This window comes from Vulpes vulpes, chromosome 10 (assembly GCF_048418805.1).
Source record: "Vulpes vulpes isolate BD-2025 chromosome 10, VulVul3, whole genome shotgun sequence".
Lineage (NCBI taxonomy): Eukaryota > Metazoa > Chordata > Mammalia > Carnivora > Canidae > Vulpes > Vulpes vulpes.
In genome coordinates this window covers 41,589,492-41,606,841 of record NC_132789.1, presented here as the reverse complement: position 1 = coordinate 41,606,841, position 17,350 = coordinate 41,589,492, and the positions used below count along the sequence as shown (strand labels likewise).

The window sequence follows — 17,350 nt, the reverse complement described above, 5'->3', positions numbered from 1 at the left end:
ACCTGATGACGAGTGGAAGTTTGTGTCCTTAGCCGTGTCCCAACCCTACCCAAGAAAATCCTTGCCTTGTATCCAGGGGAAGGTTCAGCCTGGAGCCCCAGTGGGTGTGTCCCTGGCCAGGCCTTTCCCTCTGTATTCTCTCCTTACTCATTTCCTCCTCCCGTGCTCACTCTCCCATTCATTCACTCAAGGGCATGGGCTTTGGGAGCCAGCCAGAGTCCCAGTTCCAGTTCCATCACTTGCCAGTTGGGTGAGCCTGGGAAGTTACTAACCTCACGGAGCCTCACTTTCTCACAGTTAAAATGGGGGAGGGAGAGTGCCACCACAGAGTCTCGAGGGGTGGATTAAATGAGATAGTGGGAGTGAGGTGCTTGGCCCGATGCCTGCTTTGTAATCAGCGCTAGATACGCATTAACTATTCTCATGCATATCATACACTTGTTCACTAATTCATGAATGCGTCGATTCATTCCTTTGCTTATTCATTGATCACTCTTCCTCGTTTACCACATATTTCCAGAGCTGCTTTCTGCTAGGCACCGACTGGGCTTCAGAACCCAGCTTCCTCCCTTGCAAGGCAGCCAGCATGCAGCCTCTAGCTGTGCATATCATCGCAAGCCAGAGTTATCTGGAAGTTCTGAGAGGGAAGGCCTTCCTCCGACTTCTGCCCCTGCTGATAGCTTAGTGCTGTGATAACATTTGATCTGGGACTTGGAAAAGGAATAGGACTTAGCCAGGACAACGTGAAGAGAAAGGGCACGTCCCTGTTGTTTCTTTCTATTCCGGCTCTCCTCTCTTTGGCCTCAGTAGAAAGGAAGGAAGGGAAATGAAGAGAGAATAGCCAGTAGGAGTTGGGAATTAAAGAATTCAGAGGGTGATTTGGGGATTTGAACTCTGGACTCAGTCCAGGAGCTCCTGAGAACTGATGCCAGCTGGGATCCCCCTAGGAAATAATAGTTGTAAGAGCTACTGCGTATTGAGGCCTAGATGTGCGCCAGGCATTTTACATATATCATTCGATCCTCCCAGAACCCTGGGAACTAGTTGCTGTTCTCCCTGTTTTATAGAAGAGAGAGGCTACAGAACTTGTCTGAGGTTGTGCGGTAAGCAGGGAGTGGAGCTGGGATTCAGCATTGCTGAAATGTGTATGGCACGCCCTGGTACACCACACGTGCCGTGTGTCCTTTGGAGTTCATGGCCGTGGTTCAGGCTGGCCTGCCTCCAGACTCCCTGCGTTCTTCAGAAACAGTTCAAACTTATGCTAAAGCTGTGGGAATAGTATAATGAACCCCCATCACCCAGATTCAAGAATGATCGATTTATGGCCAATCTTATTTCATTCACGCACCTCACTCCTGCCTCCCCAGACACAGAGATGGAAGTTCTAGGAATCACATACTCTCACCTCCTATAGTAAATATAGTGATTTATCTGCTCAGTAGCCTTATCTGAGCCGGAATCGTCCCACTCCATCCATTTCCCAGAGGCATCAGCAGAATCCCAGAGGATTCTGACCTCCCAGGGCCAGGGTCTTAGGGGTAGTGTGTCCCTTCCAGAGTTGCTTCTCTGCTCCTCTGTCCCTTCCAGCTGGAGGTTCATGCCCTACTCCTAGAACATACACAGTTAGGCGAAAGCATACCTGGCTCTCTGTTTGGAAATTTGATTTTTGTGGATGGTGTCTGTCTGTTTTGCCTAAAACCCTTCAAGCCTACGGACCCTGGGTTTGAATCAGGACTCTGCTGGTGTAATTAAGGAAGGACCCTGACAGTGGATTTCGAGGATTCATCAGTCTTAAGAGACTGAACTTGAGATGTGATAGGACTGAAGTCTTTAAAATCATAAAGGGGAGGAATTCTGGTCTCGTGAGAGGGGCCTGTGCCCCCCAGACTGCCCTGATGCTGGCGAGCTGTTCCATGTGAGCAGCCACCACCCTTTAGGGCCTCTCTGGGATATATGCTCACTTTCCAGGCTGCCCATCACTGGCCCGTTAGAGGTAGTATTGTGTGGGGAGATGTGCTGTCAAATGGAGGCACTGGCCACAGCTCCTAATTTGGGGAACCTCCTAATCCCCCCCCCCCCCAAAGTGCAGAGTGCCTACAGCCCTGTTTCATAGGAACCAGAGGCCCTACGCAGGATGAGCGGGAAGGAAGGTTGGGTGTGGTTGATCAAGTGTGGCTCCCATTCCTGTTTCCTTCAAGAGAGAAAATAAAATAGTCATAGTCCCAGAAAGCCCGGGAGACAGCAGAGGGACCAATAGTTTTTCTAGCTACTGTTGACACGTCCTGAATGCCAGGGTTGTGCTTAGCAGCTCATGTGCTTTATTTGACCTCATCGTTAAAACAACTTTAGGAGGCAGATGTGCTGCAGTAGTTGGAACCAGAAACCCGGAGAGTCCCGGAACTTGGTCAAGGTCTCCTAGCCAGGAAGGGGCCAGGCCGGGGATGGCACTAGCTCTGCCTCGGGCCGCCCACTGCCTCCCCCATTACAAGGAAGGGTAGTTTAATAATAGCTAACATCTGCGCAGCGCTTCAAGGTTCACAGAGTGCCTTAACTCCCATTATGTCCACGGAGCCTGGGGAAGCCCCAGGCGGGGGAGGCATTCCACGCCCCTTCGGGACAGCTGCCTATCAGAGGTCCAGCTTCCCCCAGGAAGGACTGGAAATTCTTTGGCATTGGCTCCGGCAAGCCAGGGGAGAAGGCCTGGGGAGAGGCTGAGGTGGAGAGACTTGGCCAGTTGCTATGGTAACCCAGATGGCTGAGTAACCATTTTGAGGGTTGCTATGGTGACGGGCCGCCTGTGGCAGGGATCTTGTCTTCCTGGGTGGCTGGCACCATCCAGACCTCTGAAATGAGTGACGTTGCACCTTCTGAACAGAAGAGGGCAGCAGGATGGTGGGCATAGGCTTCCCACCCCAGAGCTGAGTAGGGGAACTGGAGGGAAAGCTTAGTTGGGTTTTGGCTGGTGATGGAAAGGCTGGTGGGGCTGGGCCTGGAGGCAGGTGTCCTGAGACTAGAACTGGGCAATTTTCTTCCAAGATCTACCTGAAGGATAGGGCATGGGGCAGCTCCTTCGCTGTCTACTTACTACTGGGGAATGCAGAGAAGGCACAGGGGACAGCTTACCCCTGCAAGGAAGAACTGCACGTGTGCGCACACACGCGCACACACTTGCTACTAGCAGAGAATTTATTTATACAGCATCCATCAACACATGTAAAATAATGCAGTAGGAGCCAAGCTGAAGAAGTGCTGGGAGTAAACCTTTTAGAGGTTGGATGAGAGCACTAGCCGAAAGAGAAATACTTTTCCACTTTCCTCTTTCTTCTCTGCACCTGAAGCCCTTGGCCACAGAGTGGACACTGAATTGGATTCTCATTGTCTTGAATCACAGCTCCAGCCCACATCCCCCACCCGCGGATGTCTTCAACTGAGGCATCTATGTCTTCCGCAAATATTTCTGCAACGTCTACTAGGTGCAAAGCACTGTGTTGGGTCCTATGATGGGGAGGATGAAAGAGGTGTGTCTACCTCAAGGAACTTCTGAACCAGGACATTAAGGAGGCAGCGATGCAGACACCCACAATGCATGTGGCCGGAGCCCTAGGAATGAGAGAGAGAAAATGTGGCTGGGGTTTTGAGAAGAGTCTCTTCTACCTAGGTTGATTAAAAATGACTCTGTGTCGTTTTGGGTGAGCTTTTGAGATGGGTGGGATTTCATTAGGTGACGTTGAGGAGTGGGGGACATTCCAGGCAAAGGCTCAGAGCTTGATTATAGGGGAAGACGCTGCACACTAGGGGATCTTGGGAGATTGGCTCCTAAAGGAAAGTAGATGTCAAAATATGGAGGACTTTGAATGCCAGGCACAGGTGAGGGATACTGTGAGAGACAAGCATATTCTCTTCTTAAATACTCTAGGGCAGCCCTGGTGGCTCAGCGGTTTAGCGCCGCCTTCAGCCCAGGGCGTGATCCTGGAGACTCGGATCGAGTCCCATATCGGGCTCCCTGCATGGAGCCTGCTTCTCCCTCTGCCTATGTCTCTGCCTCTCTTTCTCTCCTCTCTGTGCTTCTCATAAATAAATTCTTTCAAAAAATTTAAAAAAAGTACTCTAGCCTTCTAGCTAGTCAGAAGCCACAGGCAGCTGAGTGTTTTAGGATCATCTGGTTTGCTCATTCATCCGCTTAATCAAAATTTTATTGATTTATTTAAAGGTTTTATTTATTTTTTAAAAGATTTTATTTATTGATTGATGAGAGACACAGAGAGAGAAAGAGGCAGAGACACAGGCAGAGGGAGAAGCAGGCTCCATGCAGAGAGTCCGATGCGGGACTCAATCCTGGGTCTCCAGGATCACGCCCCTGGCTGAAGGTGGTGCTAAACCTCTGAGCCACCAGGGCTGCCCTAGAGATTTTATTTATTTATTCATGAGACACACACACACACACACACACACACACACACACACACACAGAGGTAGAGAGACAGGCAGAGGGAGAAGCAGGCTCCATGCAGGGAGCCCGACATGGGACTCGATCCCGGGTCTCCAGGATCATGCCCTGGGCTGAAGGCAAGCACTAAACTGCTGAGCCACCCGGGGTGCCCTTAGTCAAAATTTTAAAGATTTTATTTGAGAGAGAGAGAGAGAGAGAAACAGGGGGAGGGGTAGTAGGAGAGGGAGAAGCAGACTCCCTGCTGAGCAGGGAGTCTATGTGGCACTGGATCCCAGGACCCTGGGGTCATGACCTGAGCCCAAGGCAGCCGCTTAACCAACTGAGCCACCTAGGCACCCTTAATCAAAATTTTAAACAAATATTTAACCGAATGCCCTGCACACTTGCCAGGTCATTTGCTAGGTGCAGGTCCTGTGGTGAAGGAGGCAGACAACAGCCCCAGTCCTCAGGGAGCTATTGGTTTAGTAAGGATGAAAGCCATGGAACTGATAGCTTCAAGTGTGATGGATATTACCAAGGGGAGTAGAGGGGGAGGGAGGATCTACTAATCCTGGAGATCAAGGCAGGCTTCTCTGCAGGAGTTTCAGCAGAGGTGTGAGTAGGGATGAGCCAGACCCAAAGGGGAGCGCAGTGAAGGGTTACAGCCCGGGAGAACAGGTGGGAAGGCAGGAGGCGAGAGAGAGCACAGATTTGAGAGGCTGAAAGAAGTTGAAAGTGGCTGGACCTTAGGGAGGGGCACTTGAGGCGTCAGTAGGGGAGGACACCAAGGAAAAATGAGGCTTTATTTACGCGTATTACCCTCTGCCCCCACTAGATGTCCTCCTGAGTACATCCTGCCTCCTTGGCTTCCCCATTGCAGCCTCCTTAGAAATGCAACAGCAGTCTTGCCTTGAGAAGCAAAAGGAAAATCATAGCCCAAAAGGAGAAAGCCTCAGAGCTGTCCTGATTGTGTGGTCTGGCTATAAATTTAGACCATTGCTTGGAAAAACCCAGAAACCTCCCCTTCATAGTCTTCCTTCTTCCCATCCCCCCACCCTCCGGCAGCTGCTTTGTTTCCTCTATCCTTATAAAATTTTCTCTGTATAAAACAGAAATATCAGCCAAACATGTGGACTTCCCCTTTTCCATTCATTAGAAGAATTCATTACTTCAAAATCTCATGGGAGCATTTAAATGCAAATCTTGTCAAGAAAGCTACTTGAGTCTGAGAAGCCCTCCAGCCACAACCCAAACCAGAACTTTCCTCCTTGATTACCATGTTTCTTAATAGGAATCTCAACCTTTTGCCCTCCCCCCCCCAAGCCCCCCAAGCCTTCAACAAAGTCTGATTCCCAGAACAGATTCTCTTTCCCTTGGTGCCCTTGTCTTGCTTTACTTTTGGCAAGCCTCGGTCACAGTTCTTGAGGAACCTGCTTACAAAGTGGCATACGTAGCAATTCCAGGAGGGGATGCAGGGACTTTTCTATTTACTGTAATGAAAACGAGGCAGATGTCTGGTGGTGAGGGTGGAGGTGTGTATGTGTGTATTTGTGTCTGGGCCTTCTTAGCCCTACTGGGATAAAATAATATAGGAAATGCAGATGACTCAGCACGGAGACAGTCAAGGTCCCCAGAGTTAGCATTTCTATATTCTCTGCTGCTTACAAAAAATGTGCTTATGCCATCAATCTTCAACTCCTTCCCCCCTGCATTTTTTTCCACTATGTCTTTTATTTGTAAAATAATAAACCTCAAGCTTTATTCTTCTTAAATTGAGCTCACAAGCAGCTGACACCAAAATGTGGTGGACTAGCTTTTTTTCCGAAGCACAAAGGATTAAACTGGAAGGAAAAGAGCCTTTGTCCAAAGACCCTCTCTGTCTGCCCTCTTTTAGGCCCTTTCCTATATGATTTCCACACCTAGAACTTGGGCAGGCCTGCAGAACTTGATGGATGATGGGAGATATGATTAAGGATTTGCTCACCCTGATTTTTTGATCATGGTAGGATGGAAACAACCAGTGCATGCCTATTAGTGAAAAACATCATTTCTTCTTATCATTACTGTGCTGAGCATTGAACAAGCGCTTGGCTTGGCACTACTCAGTAGTCTATGAAGAGGCGGGCAGGCCTTGCCCCAGGGGGAAGAAGCTCCTCTTTAAAAATCTTGAGAAGAGGAACTGAAATGGAAACCCAAATCCCAATTTTGCCTGCTCAGTGTCCCATGAACTCTTTTTTTTTTTTTTTTAACTTGCTAATACGCTGCTATTGTGAGATCAGCCAGCTTAACTTTTTTTAACCACATCCACTGAAAAAAAATCAAGTGAACAGACTTGATGAGGCCTCTGGAGGATCGTGACCGGGTGAGGGAAAAGGGGGGGGCAAAAAGATCACCCACATTTACCTGAGCTGTCCCTTCCCAGCCCGGGGCCCCAGTGCGGGTCTGTGCACCGTGAAGGGACACAGGGATGAGTGAATGGAGGGTCAGATGATCCTGGGAACTCCCTTCTCTCCACGGTCCCAAGTAAATCCCCACCCATATTCCCCAGTTTCCTCCCCTCACTTTCCTTTGCCCTGACAGACAATCCTGGGCTTCCTTTTATTCCTCCCTGACCCGTTCGGGCTCCAGGATCCTTTCCTTTGTTCCAGGTCCTAACAGGTCCCCACGGTCCCCCTCGCCGGCCGAAGTGTGTCCGTCCGGAGGGCTGTCCCAGCGCCACGACCCCGCGGGGTCTGCGGCCTCCCCTCCCCCCACCCCCACCCCCCCGGCGCCCGGGATCCCGTTTCCGCCCCTCCCCCCGGTCGTCTCTCGGCCTCCGGCTCCTCATCCTTGGCCTGGTTTACTTCGCGGTGCTCGGCGTGCCCTCCCGTCTCAAGTTCAGTGTCTTCCGTTTCTGGAAGAGCCTTTGTCTCGGGGCTGCGCTGTGGCCCCCCCGCCGTCCGCGGCCGCCCGGGGTCTCGTCCCGGGTCTCGCCCGGCGCTCTCCGGGCCGTCGGCTGCCGCCCTTGCCCGGCGGGGCTCTGGGCCTCCTCCCGCGGCGGCGCAGGCCCGCTCGGCTCCTCCAGCGGCGTGGGGGGGGCTCCCTCCTTTGTCCCGGGGGCGGGTGCAGGTCAGCGCCGCGGGGTGCCCGCCCGCCCTGGGGCGTCGGCCGGGGTCCCCCCCGCCCCGCGGCCCGCCCAGCCCTGCCCTCGCACGCGCGCCCCGCCCCCCGCCCCCGCCGCCCGCAGCCCGCCGGGACCCGCGTGGGCCGCCCGGGCGGCGGGAGAGGGGCGGGAGCGGGCCGGGCCGGGCGCTCCTGACAGGAGGAGCCGCCGCCGCCGCCGCCGCCGCCGCCGGGGCGGGCCGAGGGAGGAGCGGAGCGAGGGGTGGGGAGGCGGAAACGCGAGCCGGGACCGGCGGAGCGCGAGCGGCCGGGTGCGGGCGGGCTGAGGAGCGGAGCGTCACTGCCAGGCCGGGCGAGGCGGGCGGACCGCCGACAGCAGGGCCGCCGCCGCCGAGCCGCACAAAGGGCCGACGCTGGGGCCGCCTCAGCCGCCGCCTCAGCCGCCGCCTCAGCCTCAGCGCGCGGGCCCGCAGCCGGCGCCCTCCGAGGCCCGCGGAGAGCGCGGCGCGGGCGGCCATGGCCGGGTACGTGCCGGGTCAGCAGCCGGCCAACCGCAGCCAGGAGAAGGAGTTCGTGCAGGCGTACGAGGATGTGCTGGAGCGCTACAAAGGTGCGGCGGGGCCGGGGCTCCGGGCCGGGGCTCGCGGGGCGGGGGCGGGGGCGGCCGGGCTCGGGCTCGGGCTCCGGCTCGGGCTCGCCCCGGACCTGCTCTGGCGCGGGCCGCCTTGTTTGCGGAGTGGAGATAAGCCGGCGGAGACGGCGCTCTCCCCGGCGCTGGCCACACTGGCCGCCTCATTATGTGAGGGGCGCGAGCCCGGCGCTGCTGCGGGAGCCCCGGCGCGGCGGGGAGTTGCCGGGAGGAGGAGGAGGAGTCGCGCGCCTGGAGCCTCCTCGTCCGCCCCGGGCGCCCGGCTCCCCTCGCCCCCCTTTGTCTCCCCGGGTCTCCGCGCCGTCGCGGGGCGCCCGGGGTCCCGTGAGCGGGCGCCTCTGCGGGAGAGGCCTGCTGGCTTCGCGCCGGTGAGGCGGGGGGGGCGGGGGGGGGCCGGGAGGCTCGCGGGGGTTGCAGCCGCGCGCGTCCGCGAGAAAGTTTTGACAGGCGGAGGGGCTGCGGCCTGCGGCGCCCCCGCGTGTCCCCGGCGCCCGACGTGCCCTGCGCGCGCGCTGGGGGCGCCCCCCGCCCCCCACCCCGCTCTGGTCTCGAACGTCCAGCGCCGGGCTTTTGCTTTGTGTGGCAGTCATGCCGTCCGGACCGGGCGACGTCCCCCGGCGACTCCACGGGCAGCCCTGTGACTGGGCCTCCAGCTGCTCTTCCTCGGGAGGCGAAACTTCGGCCCTTCCGACCGAGCCCTGCGTGCTTGTTTACGACCCAGTGAAGGGAAACTAATGCAGGAGCTGTAAAACGCTCCCTCTTTTTCTTCTCTTGTGGCACTAGAGCGCTGCCCCGGAATGCCGCAGAAAAGGGGGAGAGAGAGATGAAAGGCTAAAAGGGGACCTGCTGAGGAGGTCCGCTTGTTCCCTTCTGCACCAGCTCCTGTAAGCCGTCCAGGTTTCCCTGCCCGCAGCAAGTGTTCTTGTCACCGCCCCCCCACCCCCTCCCCGCCGCGGTCTTTCTTTTAAGAAATGTGGTTCGTTTCAGAGCACAAAGAGGTTGTACTGTGCTGCTGTGAACTTCTTTGAAAACCTGCTGCTAAGGAGTGGTTGGTTCCCTCAAGGTCCCTTGCGGGCTTCTGAGCAACTCTGCACTCTTTAGAGGGAGGGTACTCTGGGCCTGTCTTGGGCTGTGACAGCTTCAAAAACTAGCAGAATTATAACACAAGTTAGGTGAAGAAATCTCAGCGCCTCACTGGATCGTGTTGCTGGTGGCCTCCAGCTGAAAGGAAGTTGGATTCCTAGCAAATGAAACGCGGAAAAAGGGGGGGGGGGGCGTAGGGCTGGCTCAGGGGAGGCCTCCTGTGCTCAGCCCCTCTTTCGCTGGCTCACTTAGTTTGGTTTCCTCTGAAAGACTTTGATCAGGTGTATAGGAATTTGATCCTTTCCAGGCACAGATCTCTTTCTTGAGGGGAGGAATGAGTGGAAAATGGTTGGCCAGAATAAATCAGGTTGAGCTGTTCTTGAGTTGCTGTGCAGGCTGCTCTAGGATAGGTGCAGAAGAATTTCTCTTTCCTCCACTGCATCAGTCTTACGGAAGTCAGGGTGGATTAGCATCCAGGCCTTTGTTACTTCGCTGTATGGAATTCTTGCATTTTTCCAGACTTAGAAATCCCCTGACTGCCTTTATAGGAGAACTCTTTGCCTAAGCTGGGATCAAGAGAGAGACCAGGGGTGTAGCTTGTGAGAACAAAGACAGGAATTAGTTTTGGAGAGACTTGGGGAAATAGATATTGATGACGTTCGGATGCTAGGTCTCATTGGTAGGCCACCAGATTACTTGGATCTTTCTCTCTCCGCTGCTGTTGATTTGTAGTCACCTCGTTCTACAAATGAAACAGGATTTTTGTATTCAGAAGGAGAGCTAAAGTTTTCAGCTGAATCAGCTGTCCCTGGAAAGGGGCAGAGGCTAGAAGGGAAGTGATGCATTTGCATTGTGAAGGGTGTAGAACAGTATGTATTGCAGCTGTATTAGGAATGGTTGTCAGGCATGGATTTTCCATAATTGTGCCTGGCAACCATTTCCCTGTGTGTTGGTAGTGAGCATGGTTTTGGCAGGATTAGATGATTCAGCATGGACATAAACACTCTCTCATTTCCTAAATATCCCAAAGGCTTTTTCAGAGCCTGACCTTCCAGCAAACAGGAGGTATTAGATGATAACTTTCTATCCTAATATTTCAGAGTGGATAGCAACCAGTAGAGCCAGACCACGTTTTTATTCTTTTAATCCTCCAACAAACAATTATTAAATAGCTATTACAAGTAGCACAGTGTTAGGCACTGGAGATGCTAGAATAATGAATGAGATCTGGTTCCTGCCCTTGGTTATTCACATCTAGCAAAGGAAAAGGCATACCCGAACAAGTAATTATGATACTGTACGTGCTAGAACAGAGGTTATGTATAAAGGTATGTATAAAGAGATATGTATGAAGGAATGCTGTGGAAGCAAGAGGAAGGATGAGTATTTCCATTTGGGGTTCATTAGGAGATTTGACAAAGGAGGTGACCCTTGAGTGGGCCTTTGGGATGAATGGAATTTTAGTCAGGTGGAGGTGGATGAGGAAGAGAGAAGACAGAAATAAATACCACATGCAAAGGTTTGAAGGTAAAAGTGAATGGAAGGGTTTGAGGAACAGAATGTGAGTAGTTGGATATGACTAAAGGGCCAGAGTTTTTTGGGAGCAGATGATCCTGTAGAGGACCCGGAGTCCAACTTACGGCTTTGTTCCACGGGCAGCTGGGGCGTCATTGAAAGTTTAAAAAGAAGCAACAACGACTATGTCAATTTTATTAATTCATCATAGAGGACATACCTGTCCTTTATCATGGCATAGTTGGAATATTTACATTGCTGTCTGGGGCACCCTTTTCCCTGTACCAGAGTGATTATGAAGCTAGTAATCAGATGGTTTGCTTGGTATACATAGAAACAAAAGAGACGTGCATTGTTTTCAGGAATATTTCACCCAGATGATTCTGGCCAGTTGCAAAGTTTTCCTTTCAGTAGATTAAAGTCCTTGAGAACACCAAAGCAAACTGGGTCAGAGAGGCAGGAGAACCCGGATCTGATTCTTTTCCTGGGGTAGGCACAAACTCCACGGAAGTAGCAAGGCACACACAGGCATAGTTTTAGGTTTTAGAGAAGAAGTGTAAAAGGAAATACAATCTGGGCTCCTGGTAGTGGGTTAAGCAGAAGGGTAATGTGTAAGTTGGTTTGTGTGGAATTAGACTTTGGTTTTTCACAAAGCCCTGAAGACTAAAGGGTCTTTACATTCCAGGCTCACCTAGGAGTGAAAAACATTCACATTTCAACGTTGGTAACATGAATTATCTGGTACTTAAAAACCAGAGAGTTCTCACTAGGTGCCATGGGTTATGTGAACCTAGTTAGGACCGATTTTTGTTTATTGTATCACGAAAATAATTTAAAGAACTTACTGTGCAGAGAAGAGTGAAGAGTCTGCATATTACTTAACATTCAAAACTAGCAAGGCAACACAATATAGTAGAGATGAGGTTTTGGATTTCTTTAGTCTTGTGCTCCAGTCCTAGTTGTGCCATTTAACATCTCCTTTGGGTTAAAATGGGGATGGTAATACAAACTCCTTGGGATTCATGAGAACCCAACCCAAAAGAGCTACTGGCACATATTACGCCACTCATGTTTAGAAAGACTTCTATGTAGATAATACTTTATTTTTTACAAGGTAGTTTCATATTTATTATCTTATTTGATCTTTATACTATTTTGTAAGGAAGGTAATATATACATGGATAAAATTTAGGCATAGAGACTTAAATTATTGTCCAAGAGCCAAGATCCCAGATTTCTATATGAAGTTTTCACATTGTATCACAGGAAGAAGTTTTAAAATCAGAGCAGTAGGGCAGCCCGGGTGGCTCAGGGGTTTAGCGCTGCCTTCAGCCCAGGGTGTGGTCCTGGAGGCCCCGGGATCGAGTCCCACGTCGGGCTCCCTGCAGGGAGCCTGCTTCTCCCTCTGCCTGTGTCTGTGCCTCTCTCTCTCTCTCTCTCTCTCTCTGTGATGCTCATGAATAAATAAGTTAAATCTTAAAAAAATAAATAAAATCAGAGCAGTAACTTGGGTTAAACTAGATGATTGTGAAAATACCTTAATTGTTAATATCATTGTTAGTTTTTAGCCTCTGAACTATACTCCCAACCCTTATGTGGCATACATTTCCAGATCTCTGAACTGTGGAAAATTTCTTTTCCTTTCCTTTTAGTATGGTATGTAAATTGTTTTGATATTTAAATCTTTTTTTTTTTTTTTTTTTAATAGGCCCCACAGTGAGCCTGGAGCCCAAATTGGGGCTTGAACTCATGATCCTGAGACCAAGACCTGAGTGGAGATCAAGAGTCAGACTCTTAACCTGATTGAGCCACCCAGGTGCCACCCACCCCCCTCATATTTTTTTTAAAGTAATCTCTATACCCAAGGTGGGGCTCAAACTCAGGACCCTGAGATCAAGAGTCATGTGCTCCATCAGTTGAGCCAGCAAAGCACCTCCACTTTGAAATTTTTATGCAAAAAACAATGTAATTCAGGGCAGCGCGGGTGGCTCAGCGGTTTGGCACCGCCTTTGGCCCGGGGCCTGATTCTGGAGTCCCAGGATTGAGTTCCGCGTCGGCCTCCCTGCGTGGAGCCTGCTTCTGCCTCTGCCTGTGTCTCTATGCTCTGTCTCTCTTCCTGTCTCTCGTGAATAAATAAATAAAATCTTTAAAAAACAACAACAACAACAACAATGTAATGCAAAGTGATAAGGTTTTGTTAGCACAGTGGTTAGAAAATATAGGCTGAGGCTTTAGTATTGTTTAACTAGGTGACTTTCTGAAGCAACCTCTTGGTTAAATGTAAACTCAGTTTTTAAGTTTTTTTTAGAACACAGCCCTTGGATTGGAGTGGATTGCTTCTAGACAGAACAATAGAATAATTGCTGCTTCTGGACATGAACAGTGTTAATTCAGAAAATGAGTCAAGTCTGTCTTCTGGGAAATCACAAACTTTGGCCACATTCATACTGTTGAAATCATAAAATGTGTGCATGTGCTAACAGTGCTTATGGGAGCTGCTGCTTTCATCTTGGGCTTGCTTGGCAAGTGACATAATACACGCCAGGGAAATGCATCAGTTGAGGCCTTATTATCCTGGTATTTCTCAGTGCCAATTTCAGGTTTTAGAGATGATGGTAGAAAGAAAGCTGTTTAGATTGCACATTCTAAGATCAAAGGTCACAAGTAAACAATGGGTTGCAAAATGAACTTGTAGCATTTTCCTCAGTGGTCTGGAAAAACACCTAGGCCCTCTTTTTACTAAATAAGGTTGGCCATTTTACCTTCTGATAATTATATGTTGAGCCATGTTGTGATGAGGTTATATGGTATGCTAAAGCCTGCTTTTGCTCTTCATGGCTTTTTGTTTTTTTAAGATTTTATTTATCCATTTATTTTAAAGAGAGAGAACTCACCAGAGGAGGGAGGAGGGAGAGGGAGAAGGAGAGTATCCCAAGCAGACTACAGCTACATGCATAGTGTGGAGCCCATCATGGGGCTGGATCCCATAACCCTGAGGTCATGACCTGAGCTGAAATCAAGGGTCAGCCGCTCAACTGACTAAACCATCCAGGCACCCGACTCTTCATGGTTTTGATTGGAGTTTAAACTTCTGTTGTCTTGCTTCTACCAGGGGCATTTGCTTATTTCTGGCCTGGAGGATCCCTTTCAGGCCTGTTGGCTTGGTGCATAGTATCTAAGAATGTTTACTTCCACTTTTTTGGGATTACTACTTTTTTCCCTAAGGTTTGTTTGTTTATTTATTTATGAGAGAGAGAGAGAGAGAGAGAGAGAGAATGAATGAGTGGGATGGCCAGAGGGAGAAGGAAAGAAAAAATTTCCAGCAGATTCCACGCTGAGCATGGAGCCCAGCTTGGGGGCTTGATCTCATGATCCTGACTGGGATCATGACCTGAGCTGAAACCAAGAGTTGGATGCTCAATCAGGTGCCCCATTTTTGGTTACTTATTGTTTTTCCTTCCAGAACTTCTTAGTTCCTGGAATAAATTACAGTGAATCACTGATTCTTTGTCTCCAGCTTTTAGGGCCTTCCATTATTTGACTTATTCTGTATACCTAATTGTATCAACTGTTACTGTCCCACACAGTTCTCTGCTGCATTTGGGCAGGTCTCAGTATTCCTTCCCCTTAGGTCTTTACATCTGCTCCTGTGCCTTTATGTTTTCTCTTCCTGGAATACCCTCTGTCTTTCTGATTATTCAAATCTTATCTCTTTTTAAAAAAATTAAAACTAAGCATGGGACTTGTGTATTCCATGCAGCTTTCTCACCTTACTCTTTCAGAAATTAACCTCTCTTTCCTTATTCTTTTTTTCTTTAAAGATTTTATTTATATGCGAGAGAGAACAAGTAGGGAGGAGGGGCAGAGGGAGAGAGAGAGAAGCAGACTCCCCACTGAGTAGGGACCCTGACGCAGGGCTTGATCCCAGGAACCAGAGATCATGGTTTGAGCCAAAGGCAGATGCTTAACCGACTGAGCCACCCAGGCACTCTTCTCCTTCCTTATTCTTACAGTGTCTACCTGACAGTCTCTTACCTCTCTTCTGTTTTGTATTATTTTTGCATTGTCTTATGTCTGTTAGAATTGTTTCCCTAATGAAGTTTTATGTGCTTACAGCATAGGGACTTTTTATACTTTTGTATGTGGTTGATTGGCAGGGAGTTTCTTTCAAGAGGGAAGAGGCAATCATATGAGCACTTTCAAGTTGTATTTTAAAATAATTTTCGGGACACCTGGGTGGCTCAGCGGTTAAGCATCTGCCTTTGGCTCCAGGGCATGATCCTGGAGTCCCGGGATGGAGTCCCACATGGGGCTCCCTGCATGGAGCCTGCTTCTTCCTCTGCCTGTGTCTCTGCCTTGCTCTCTCTCTCTCTGTGTGTCTCTCATGAATAAGTAAATAAAATCTTTAATAAAAAACTAAGATGATTTTCTTCTCAAATTATAAAAGTAATATATGTTTAATGTGGAAAATTGTAAAAAAAAGTACAGGAAAGTATATAGAGTTTTAGATAATACACTTTCCTTAGTTGTGTATGTGTATAAGGAGAGAGTGAAGAGGCAGCCCGACCAGCAGATAGATGTGCTCTGCCCTGGGGCAGAATGCAATGGTCAAGGATAGGCCCTTTTTGGACATCTGGAGATCTGATGCCCTCAGCTCGCTCTGCTTCCATAAATCTATGCAACAGTGTTACGTCTATTCTCATTGGGCACAAGCATTTGTTTTTCTCTGTTCAGAATTTGCTTTCTTCTGCAAAAACCATGTGTCAGTCATCTAGGATGTGCCAGTGTTTGGGAATGATTTGGATTGTTGCCTAGGACAAGTTAATTAACTGGTCAGTCAGTATCTTTCTTTTGGGCAAGGGTTTTGCCAGCTGTACTACTGGATTCCCTCTTACCATAGCGAATTTCAATTGTGAAGTTTGTTCAGAAAGGTAAACACAATTCCTTTGTGTTGGTGAAAAGAACTTGAGCGTGCTTGAAGTGTCTTGGAGCGCAGATGGTTTCAACCCGCAGGAGCATGTTGGATTGAGACATATAGGAAAGGGTTTTTTTTTTGGCTCTCCTTTTTAGTCAACAACAGTAAATAAGCTCACATTGTACACTGCATATGCTAGTATATATAAACAGTGTGTTGGGGAAAGTGATAGTGGGGAGTTGGGGGGGGGCACTGAAAAAACATTAGAAGAGTGATATGAGGATTAGGGGTGGAGGGAGAGAAGATCCTGAATGTTAATATGAGGAACCATTAGGAAATGGACAGGATTAATGTGGCGGCTGTATAAATGATGGATGAAAGTGGAGCTTTAGTCTCTAGGAGGCCACTGTTGTAATTGTATCACGAGGTTAGATTAAAGGATTTTAAAGAGGAGAGGTGTATATTTGAGAGACATTTTGGGCAGGTACAGGGGCTTTAGATACTAACATTGATAACTCTTTTTGTAGAAGATTTACTCTTGAGAAAAAGAATGAACTACCCCTTATGTCAGGGCTGTTGCCCTGCTTTGTTGTAAAACAAAGCCCTGTTTCTTCTTGTATAAAAATCTTCTTTTAAAGATTTTACTCCATTCTGAACTTGTTAGATAGAGCTGGGCATTTGGACCTGTGACTCAAAGTTGTGTTTTTGAGTCTTATTTTTTATTTTATTTTTTTAATTTTTTAAAAAATATTTTATTTAAAAAATATTTTATTTATTCATGAGAGAGAGAGAGAGAGGCAGAGATACAAGCAGAGGGAGAAGTACGCTTCCTGCAAGGAGCCCGATATGGGACTCGATCCCAGATCCCGGGACTACCCCTGAGCTGAAGGCAGATGCCTAACCACTGAGCCACCTAGGTGTCCCATGAGTCTTATTTTTTAAAGGTTTATGTATTTATTTGAGAGAGAGAGAGAGAGAGAGAGAGTATGTGTGTGTGACTGAGGGGAGGGAGGGAAGGAGAGAGGGAGGGGGAGAGAGAGACAGAGAGAGAGAGAGAGAAAAAAAATCCTCAAGCAGATTCCCCGCTGAGTGTGGAGTCCTCTTGGGCCTTGATCCCATGACCCTGAGAACATGACCTGAGCTGAAATCAAGAGTGGGATGCTTAACTGACTGAGCTACCCAGGCACCCTTGAGCTTCTCATTTGAATTAACAATGTTGAGTGCCCCAGAACACCTAATTCTACTCATTCTCTGGACAGCCTTCATTGTATGTTTCTAGGAATACCTTCCAAGAATTGCCTAAGAAATCCTCTGAAATCCCTTCTAAAATCTGCAGTTATATCTTGAATGGCTAATCTCCTAGGGTGTCAGGGGGCTTGGAGGATCCGTTGATTCATTTAATAAACATTTATCGAATGTGTTCTCTGAACCAGGCAGTAGGCAAAGTGCTCAAGTAACAAAGATACTGTCCTTGCATCTCTATGATCTTACGGTTTAATGGGGAAAACATATTGGTACTGACAGTTACAATCCATTGTAGGGAGTGCTTTCATAGAGATAGATGCTGGTGCTGTGGAAGTGGAGTAGCCATTACGGCCAGGGTGGAAAAGGGTCAGGGAAGGCATCCAGGAGGGAATGACTGACCTGTCACCTAAAG

At 49.3% G+C, this 17,350-nt stretch overlaps 1 protein-coding gene across 4 annotated transcripts in view; it reads left to right on the top strand.

Moving 5' to 3' along the window:
• Window positions 1-17,350, top strand: part of MACF1 (microtubule actin crosslinking factor 1) — a 337,622-nt gene that overhangs the window by 9,401 nt on the left and 310,871 nt on the right. Inside the window, exon 1 of one of the 4 annotated variants that reach the window (XM_072723765.1) lies at window positions 7,815-8,141. The exons of the other annotated variants lie outside the window; for them this stretch is intronic. Within the exon in view, the coding sequence (XP_072579866.1) occupies window positions 8,048-8,141 (94 nt within the window). The 5' untranslated portion in view covers window positions 7,815-8,047. Of the gene's footprint in view, window positions 1-7,814; window positions 8,142-17,350 lie in introns of those variants that run through there. 4 annotated transcript variants of the gene reach the window in all.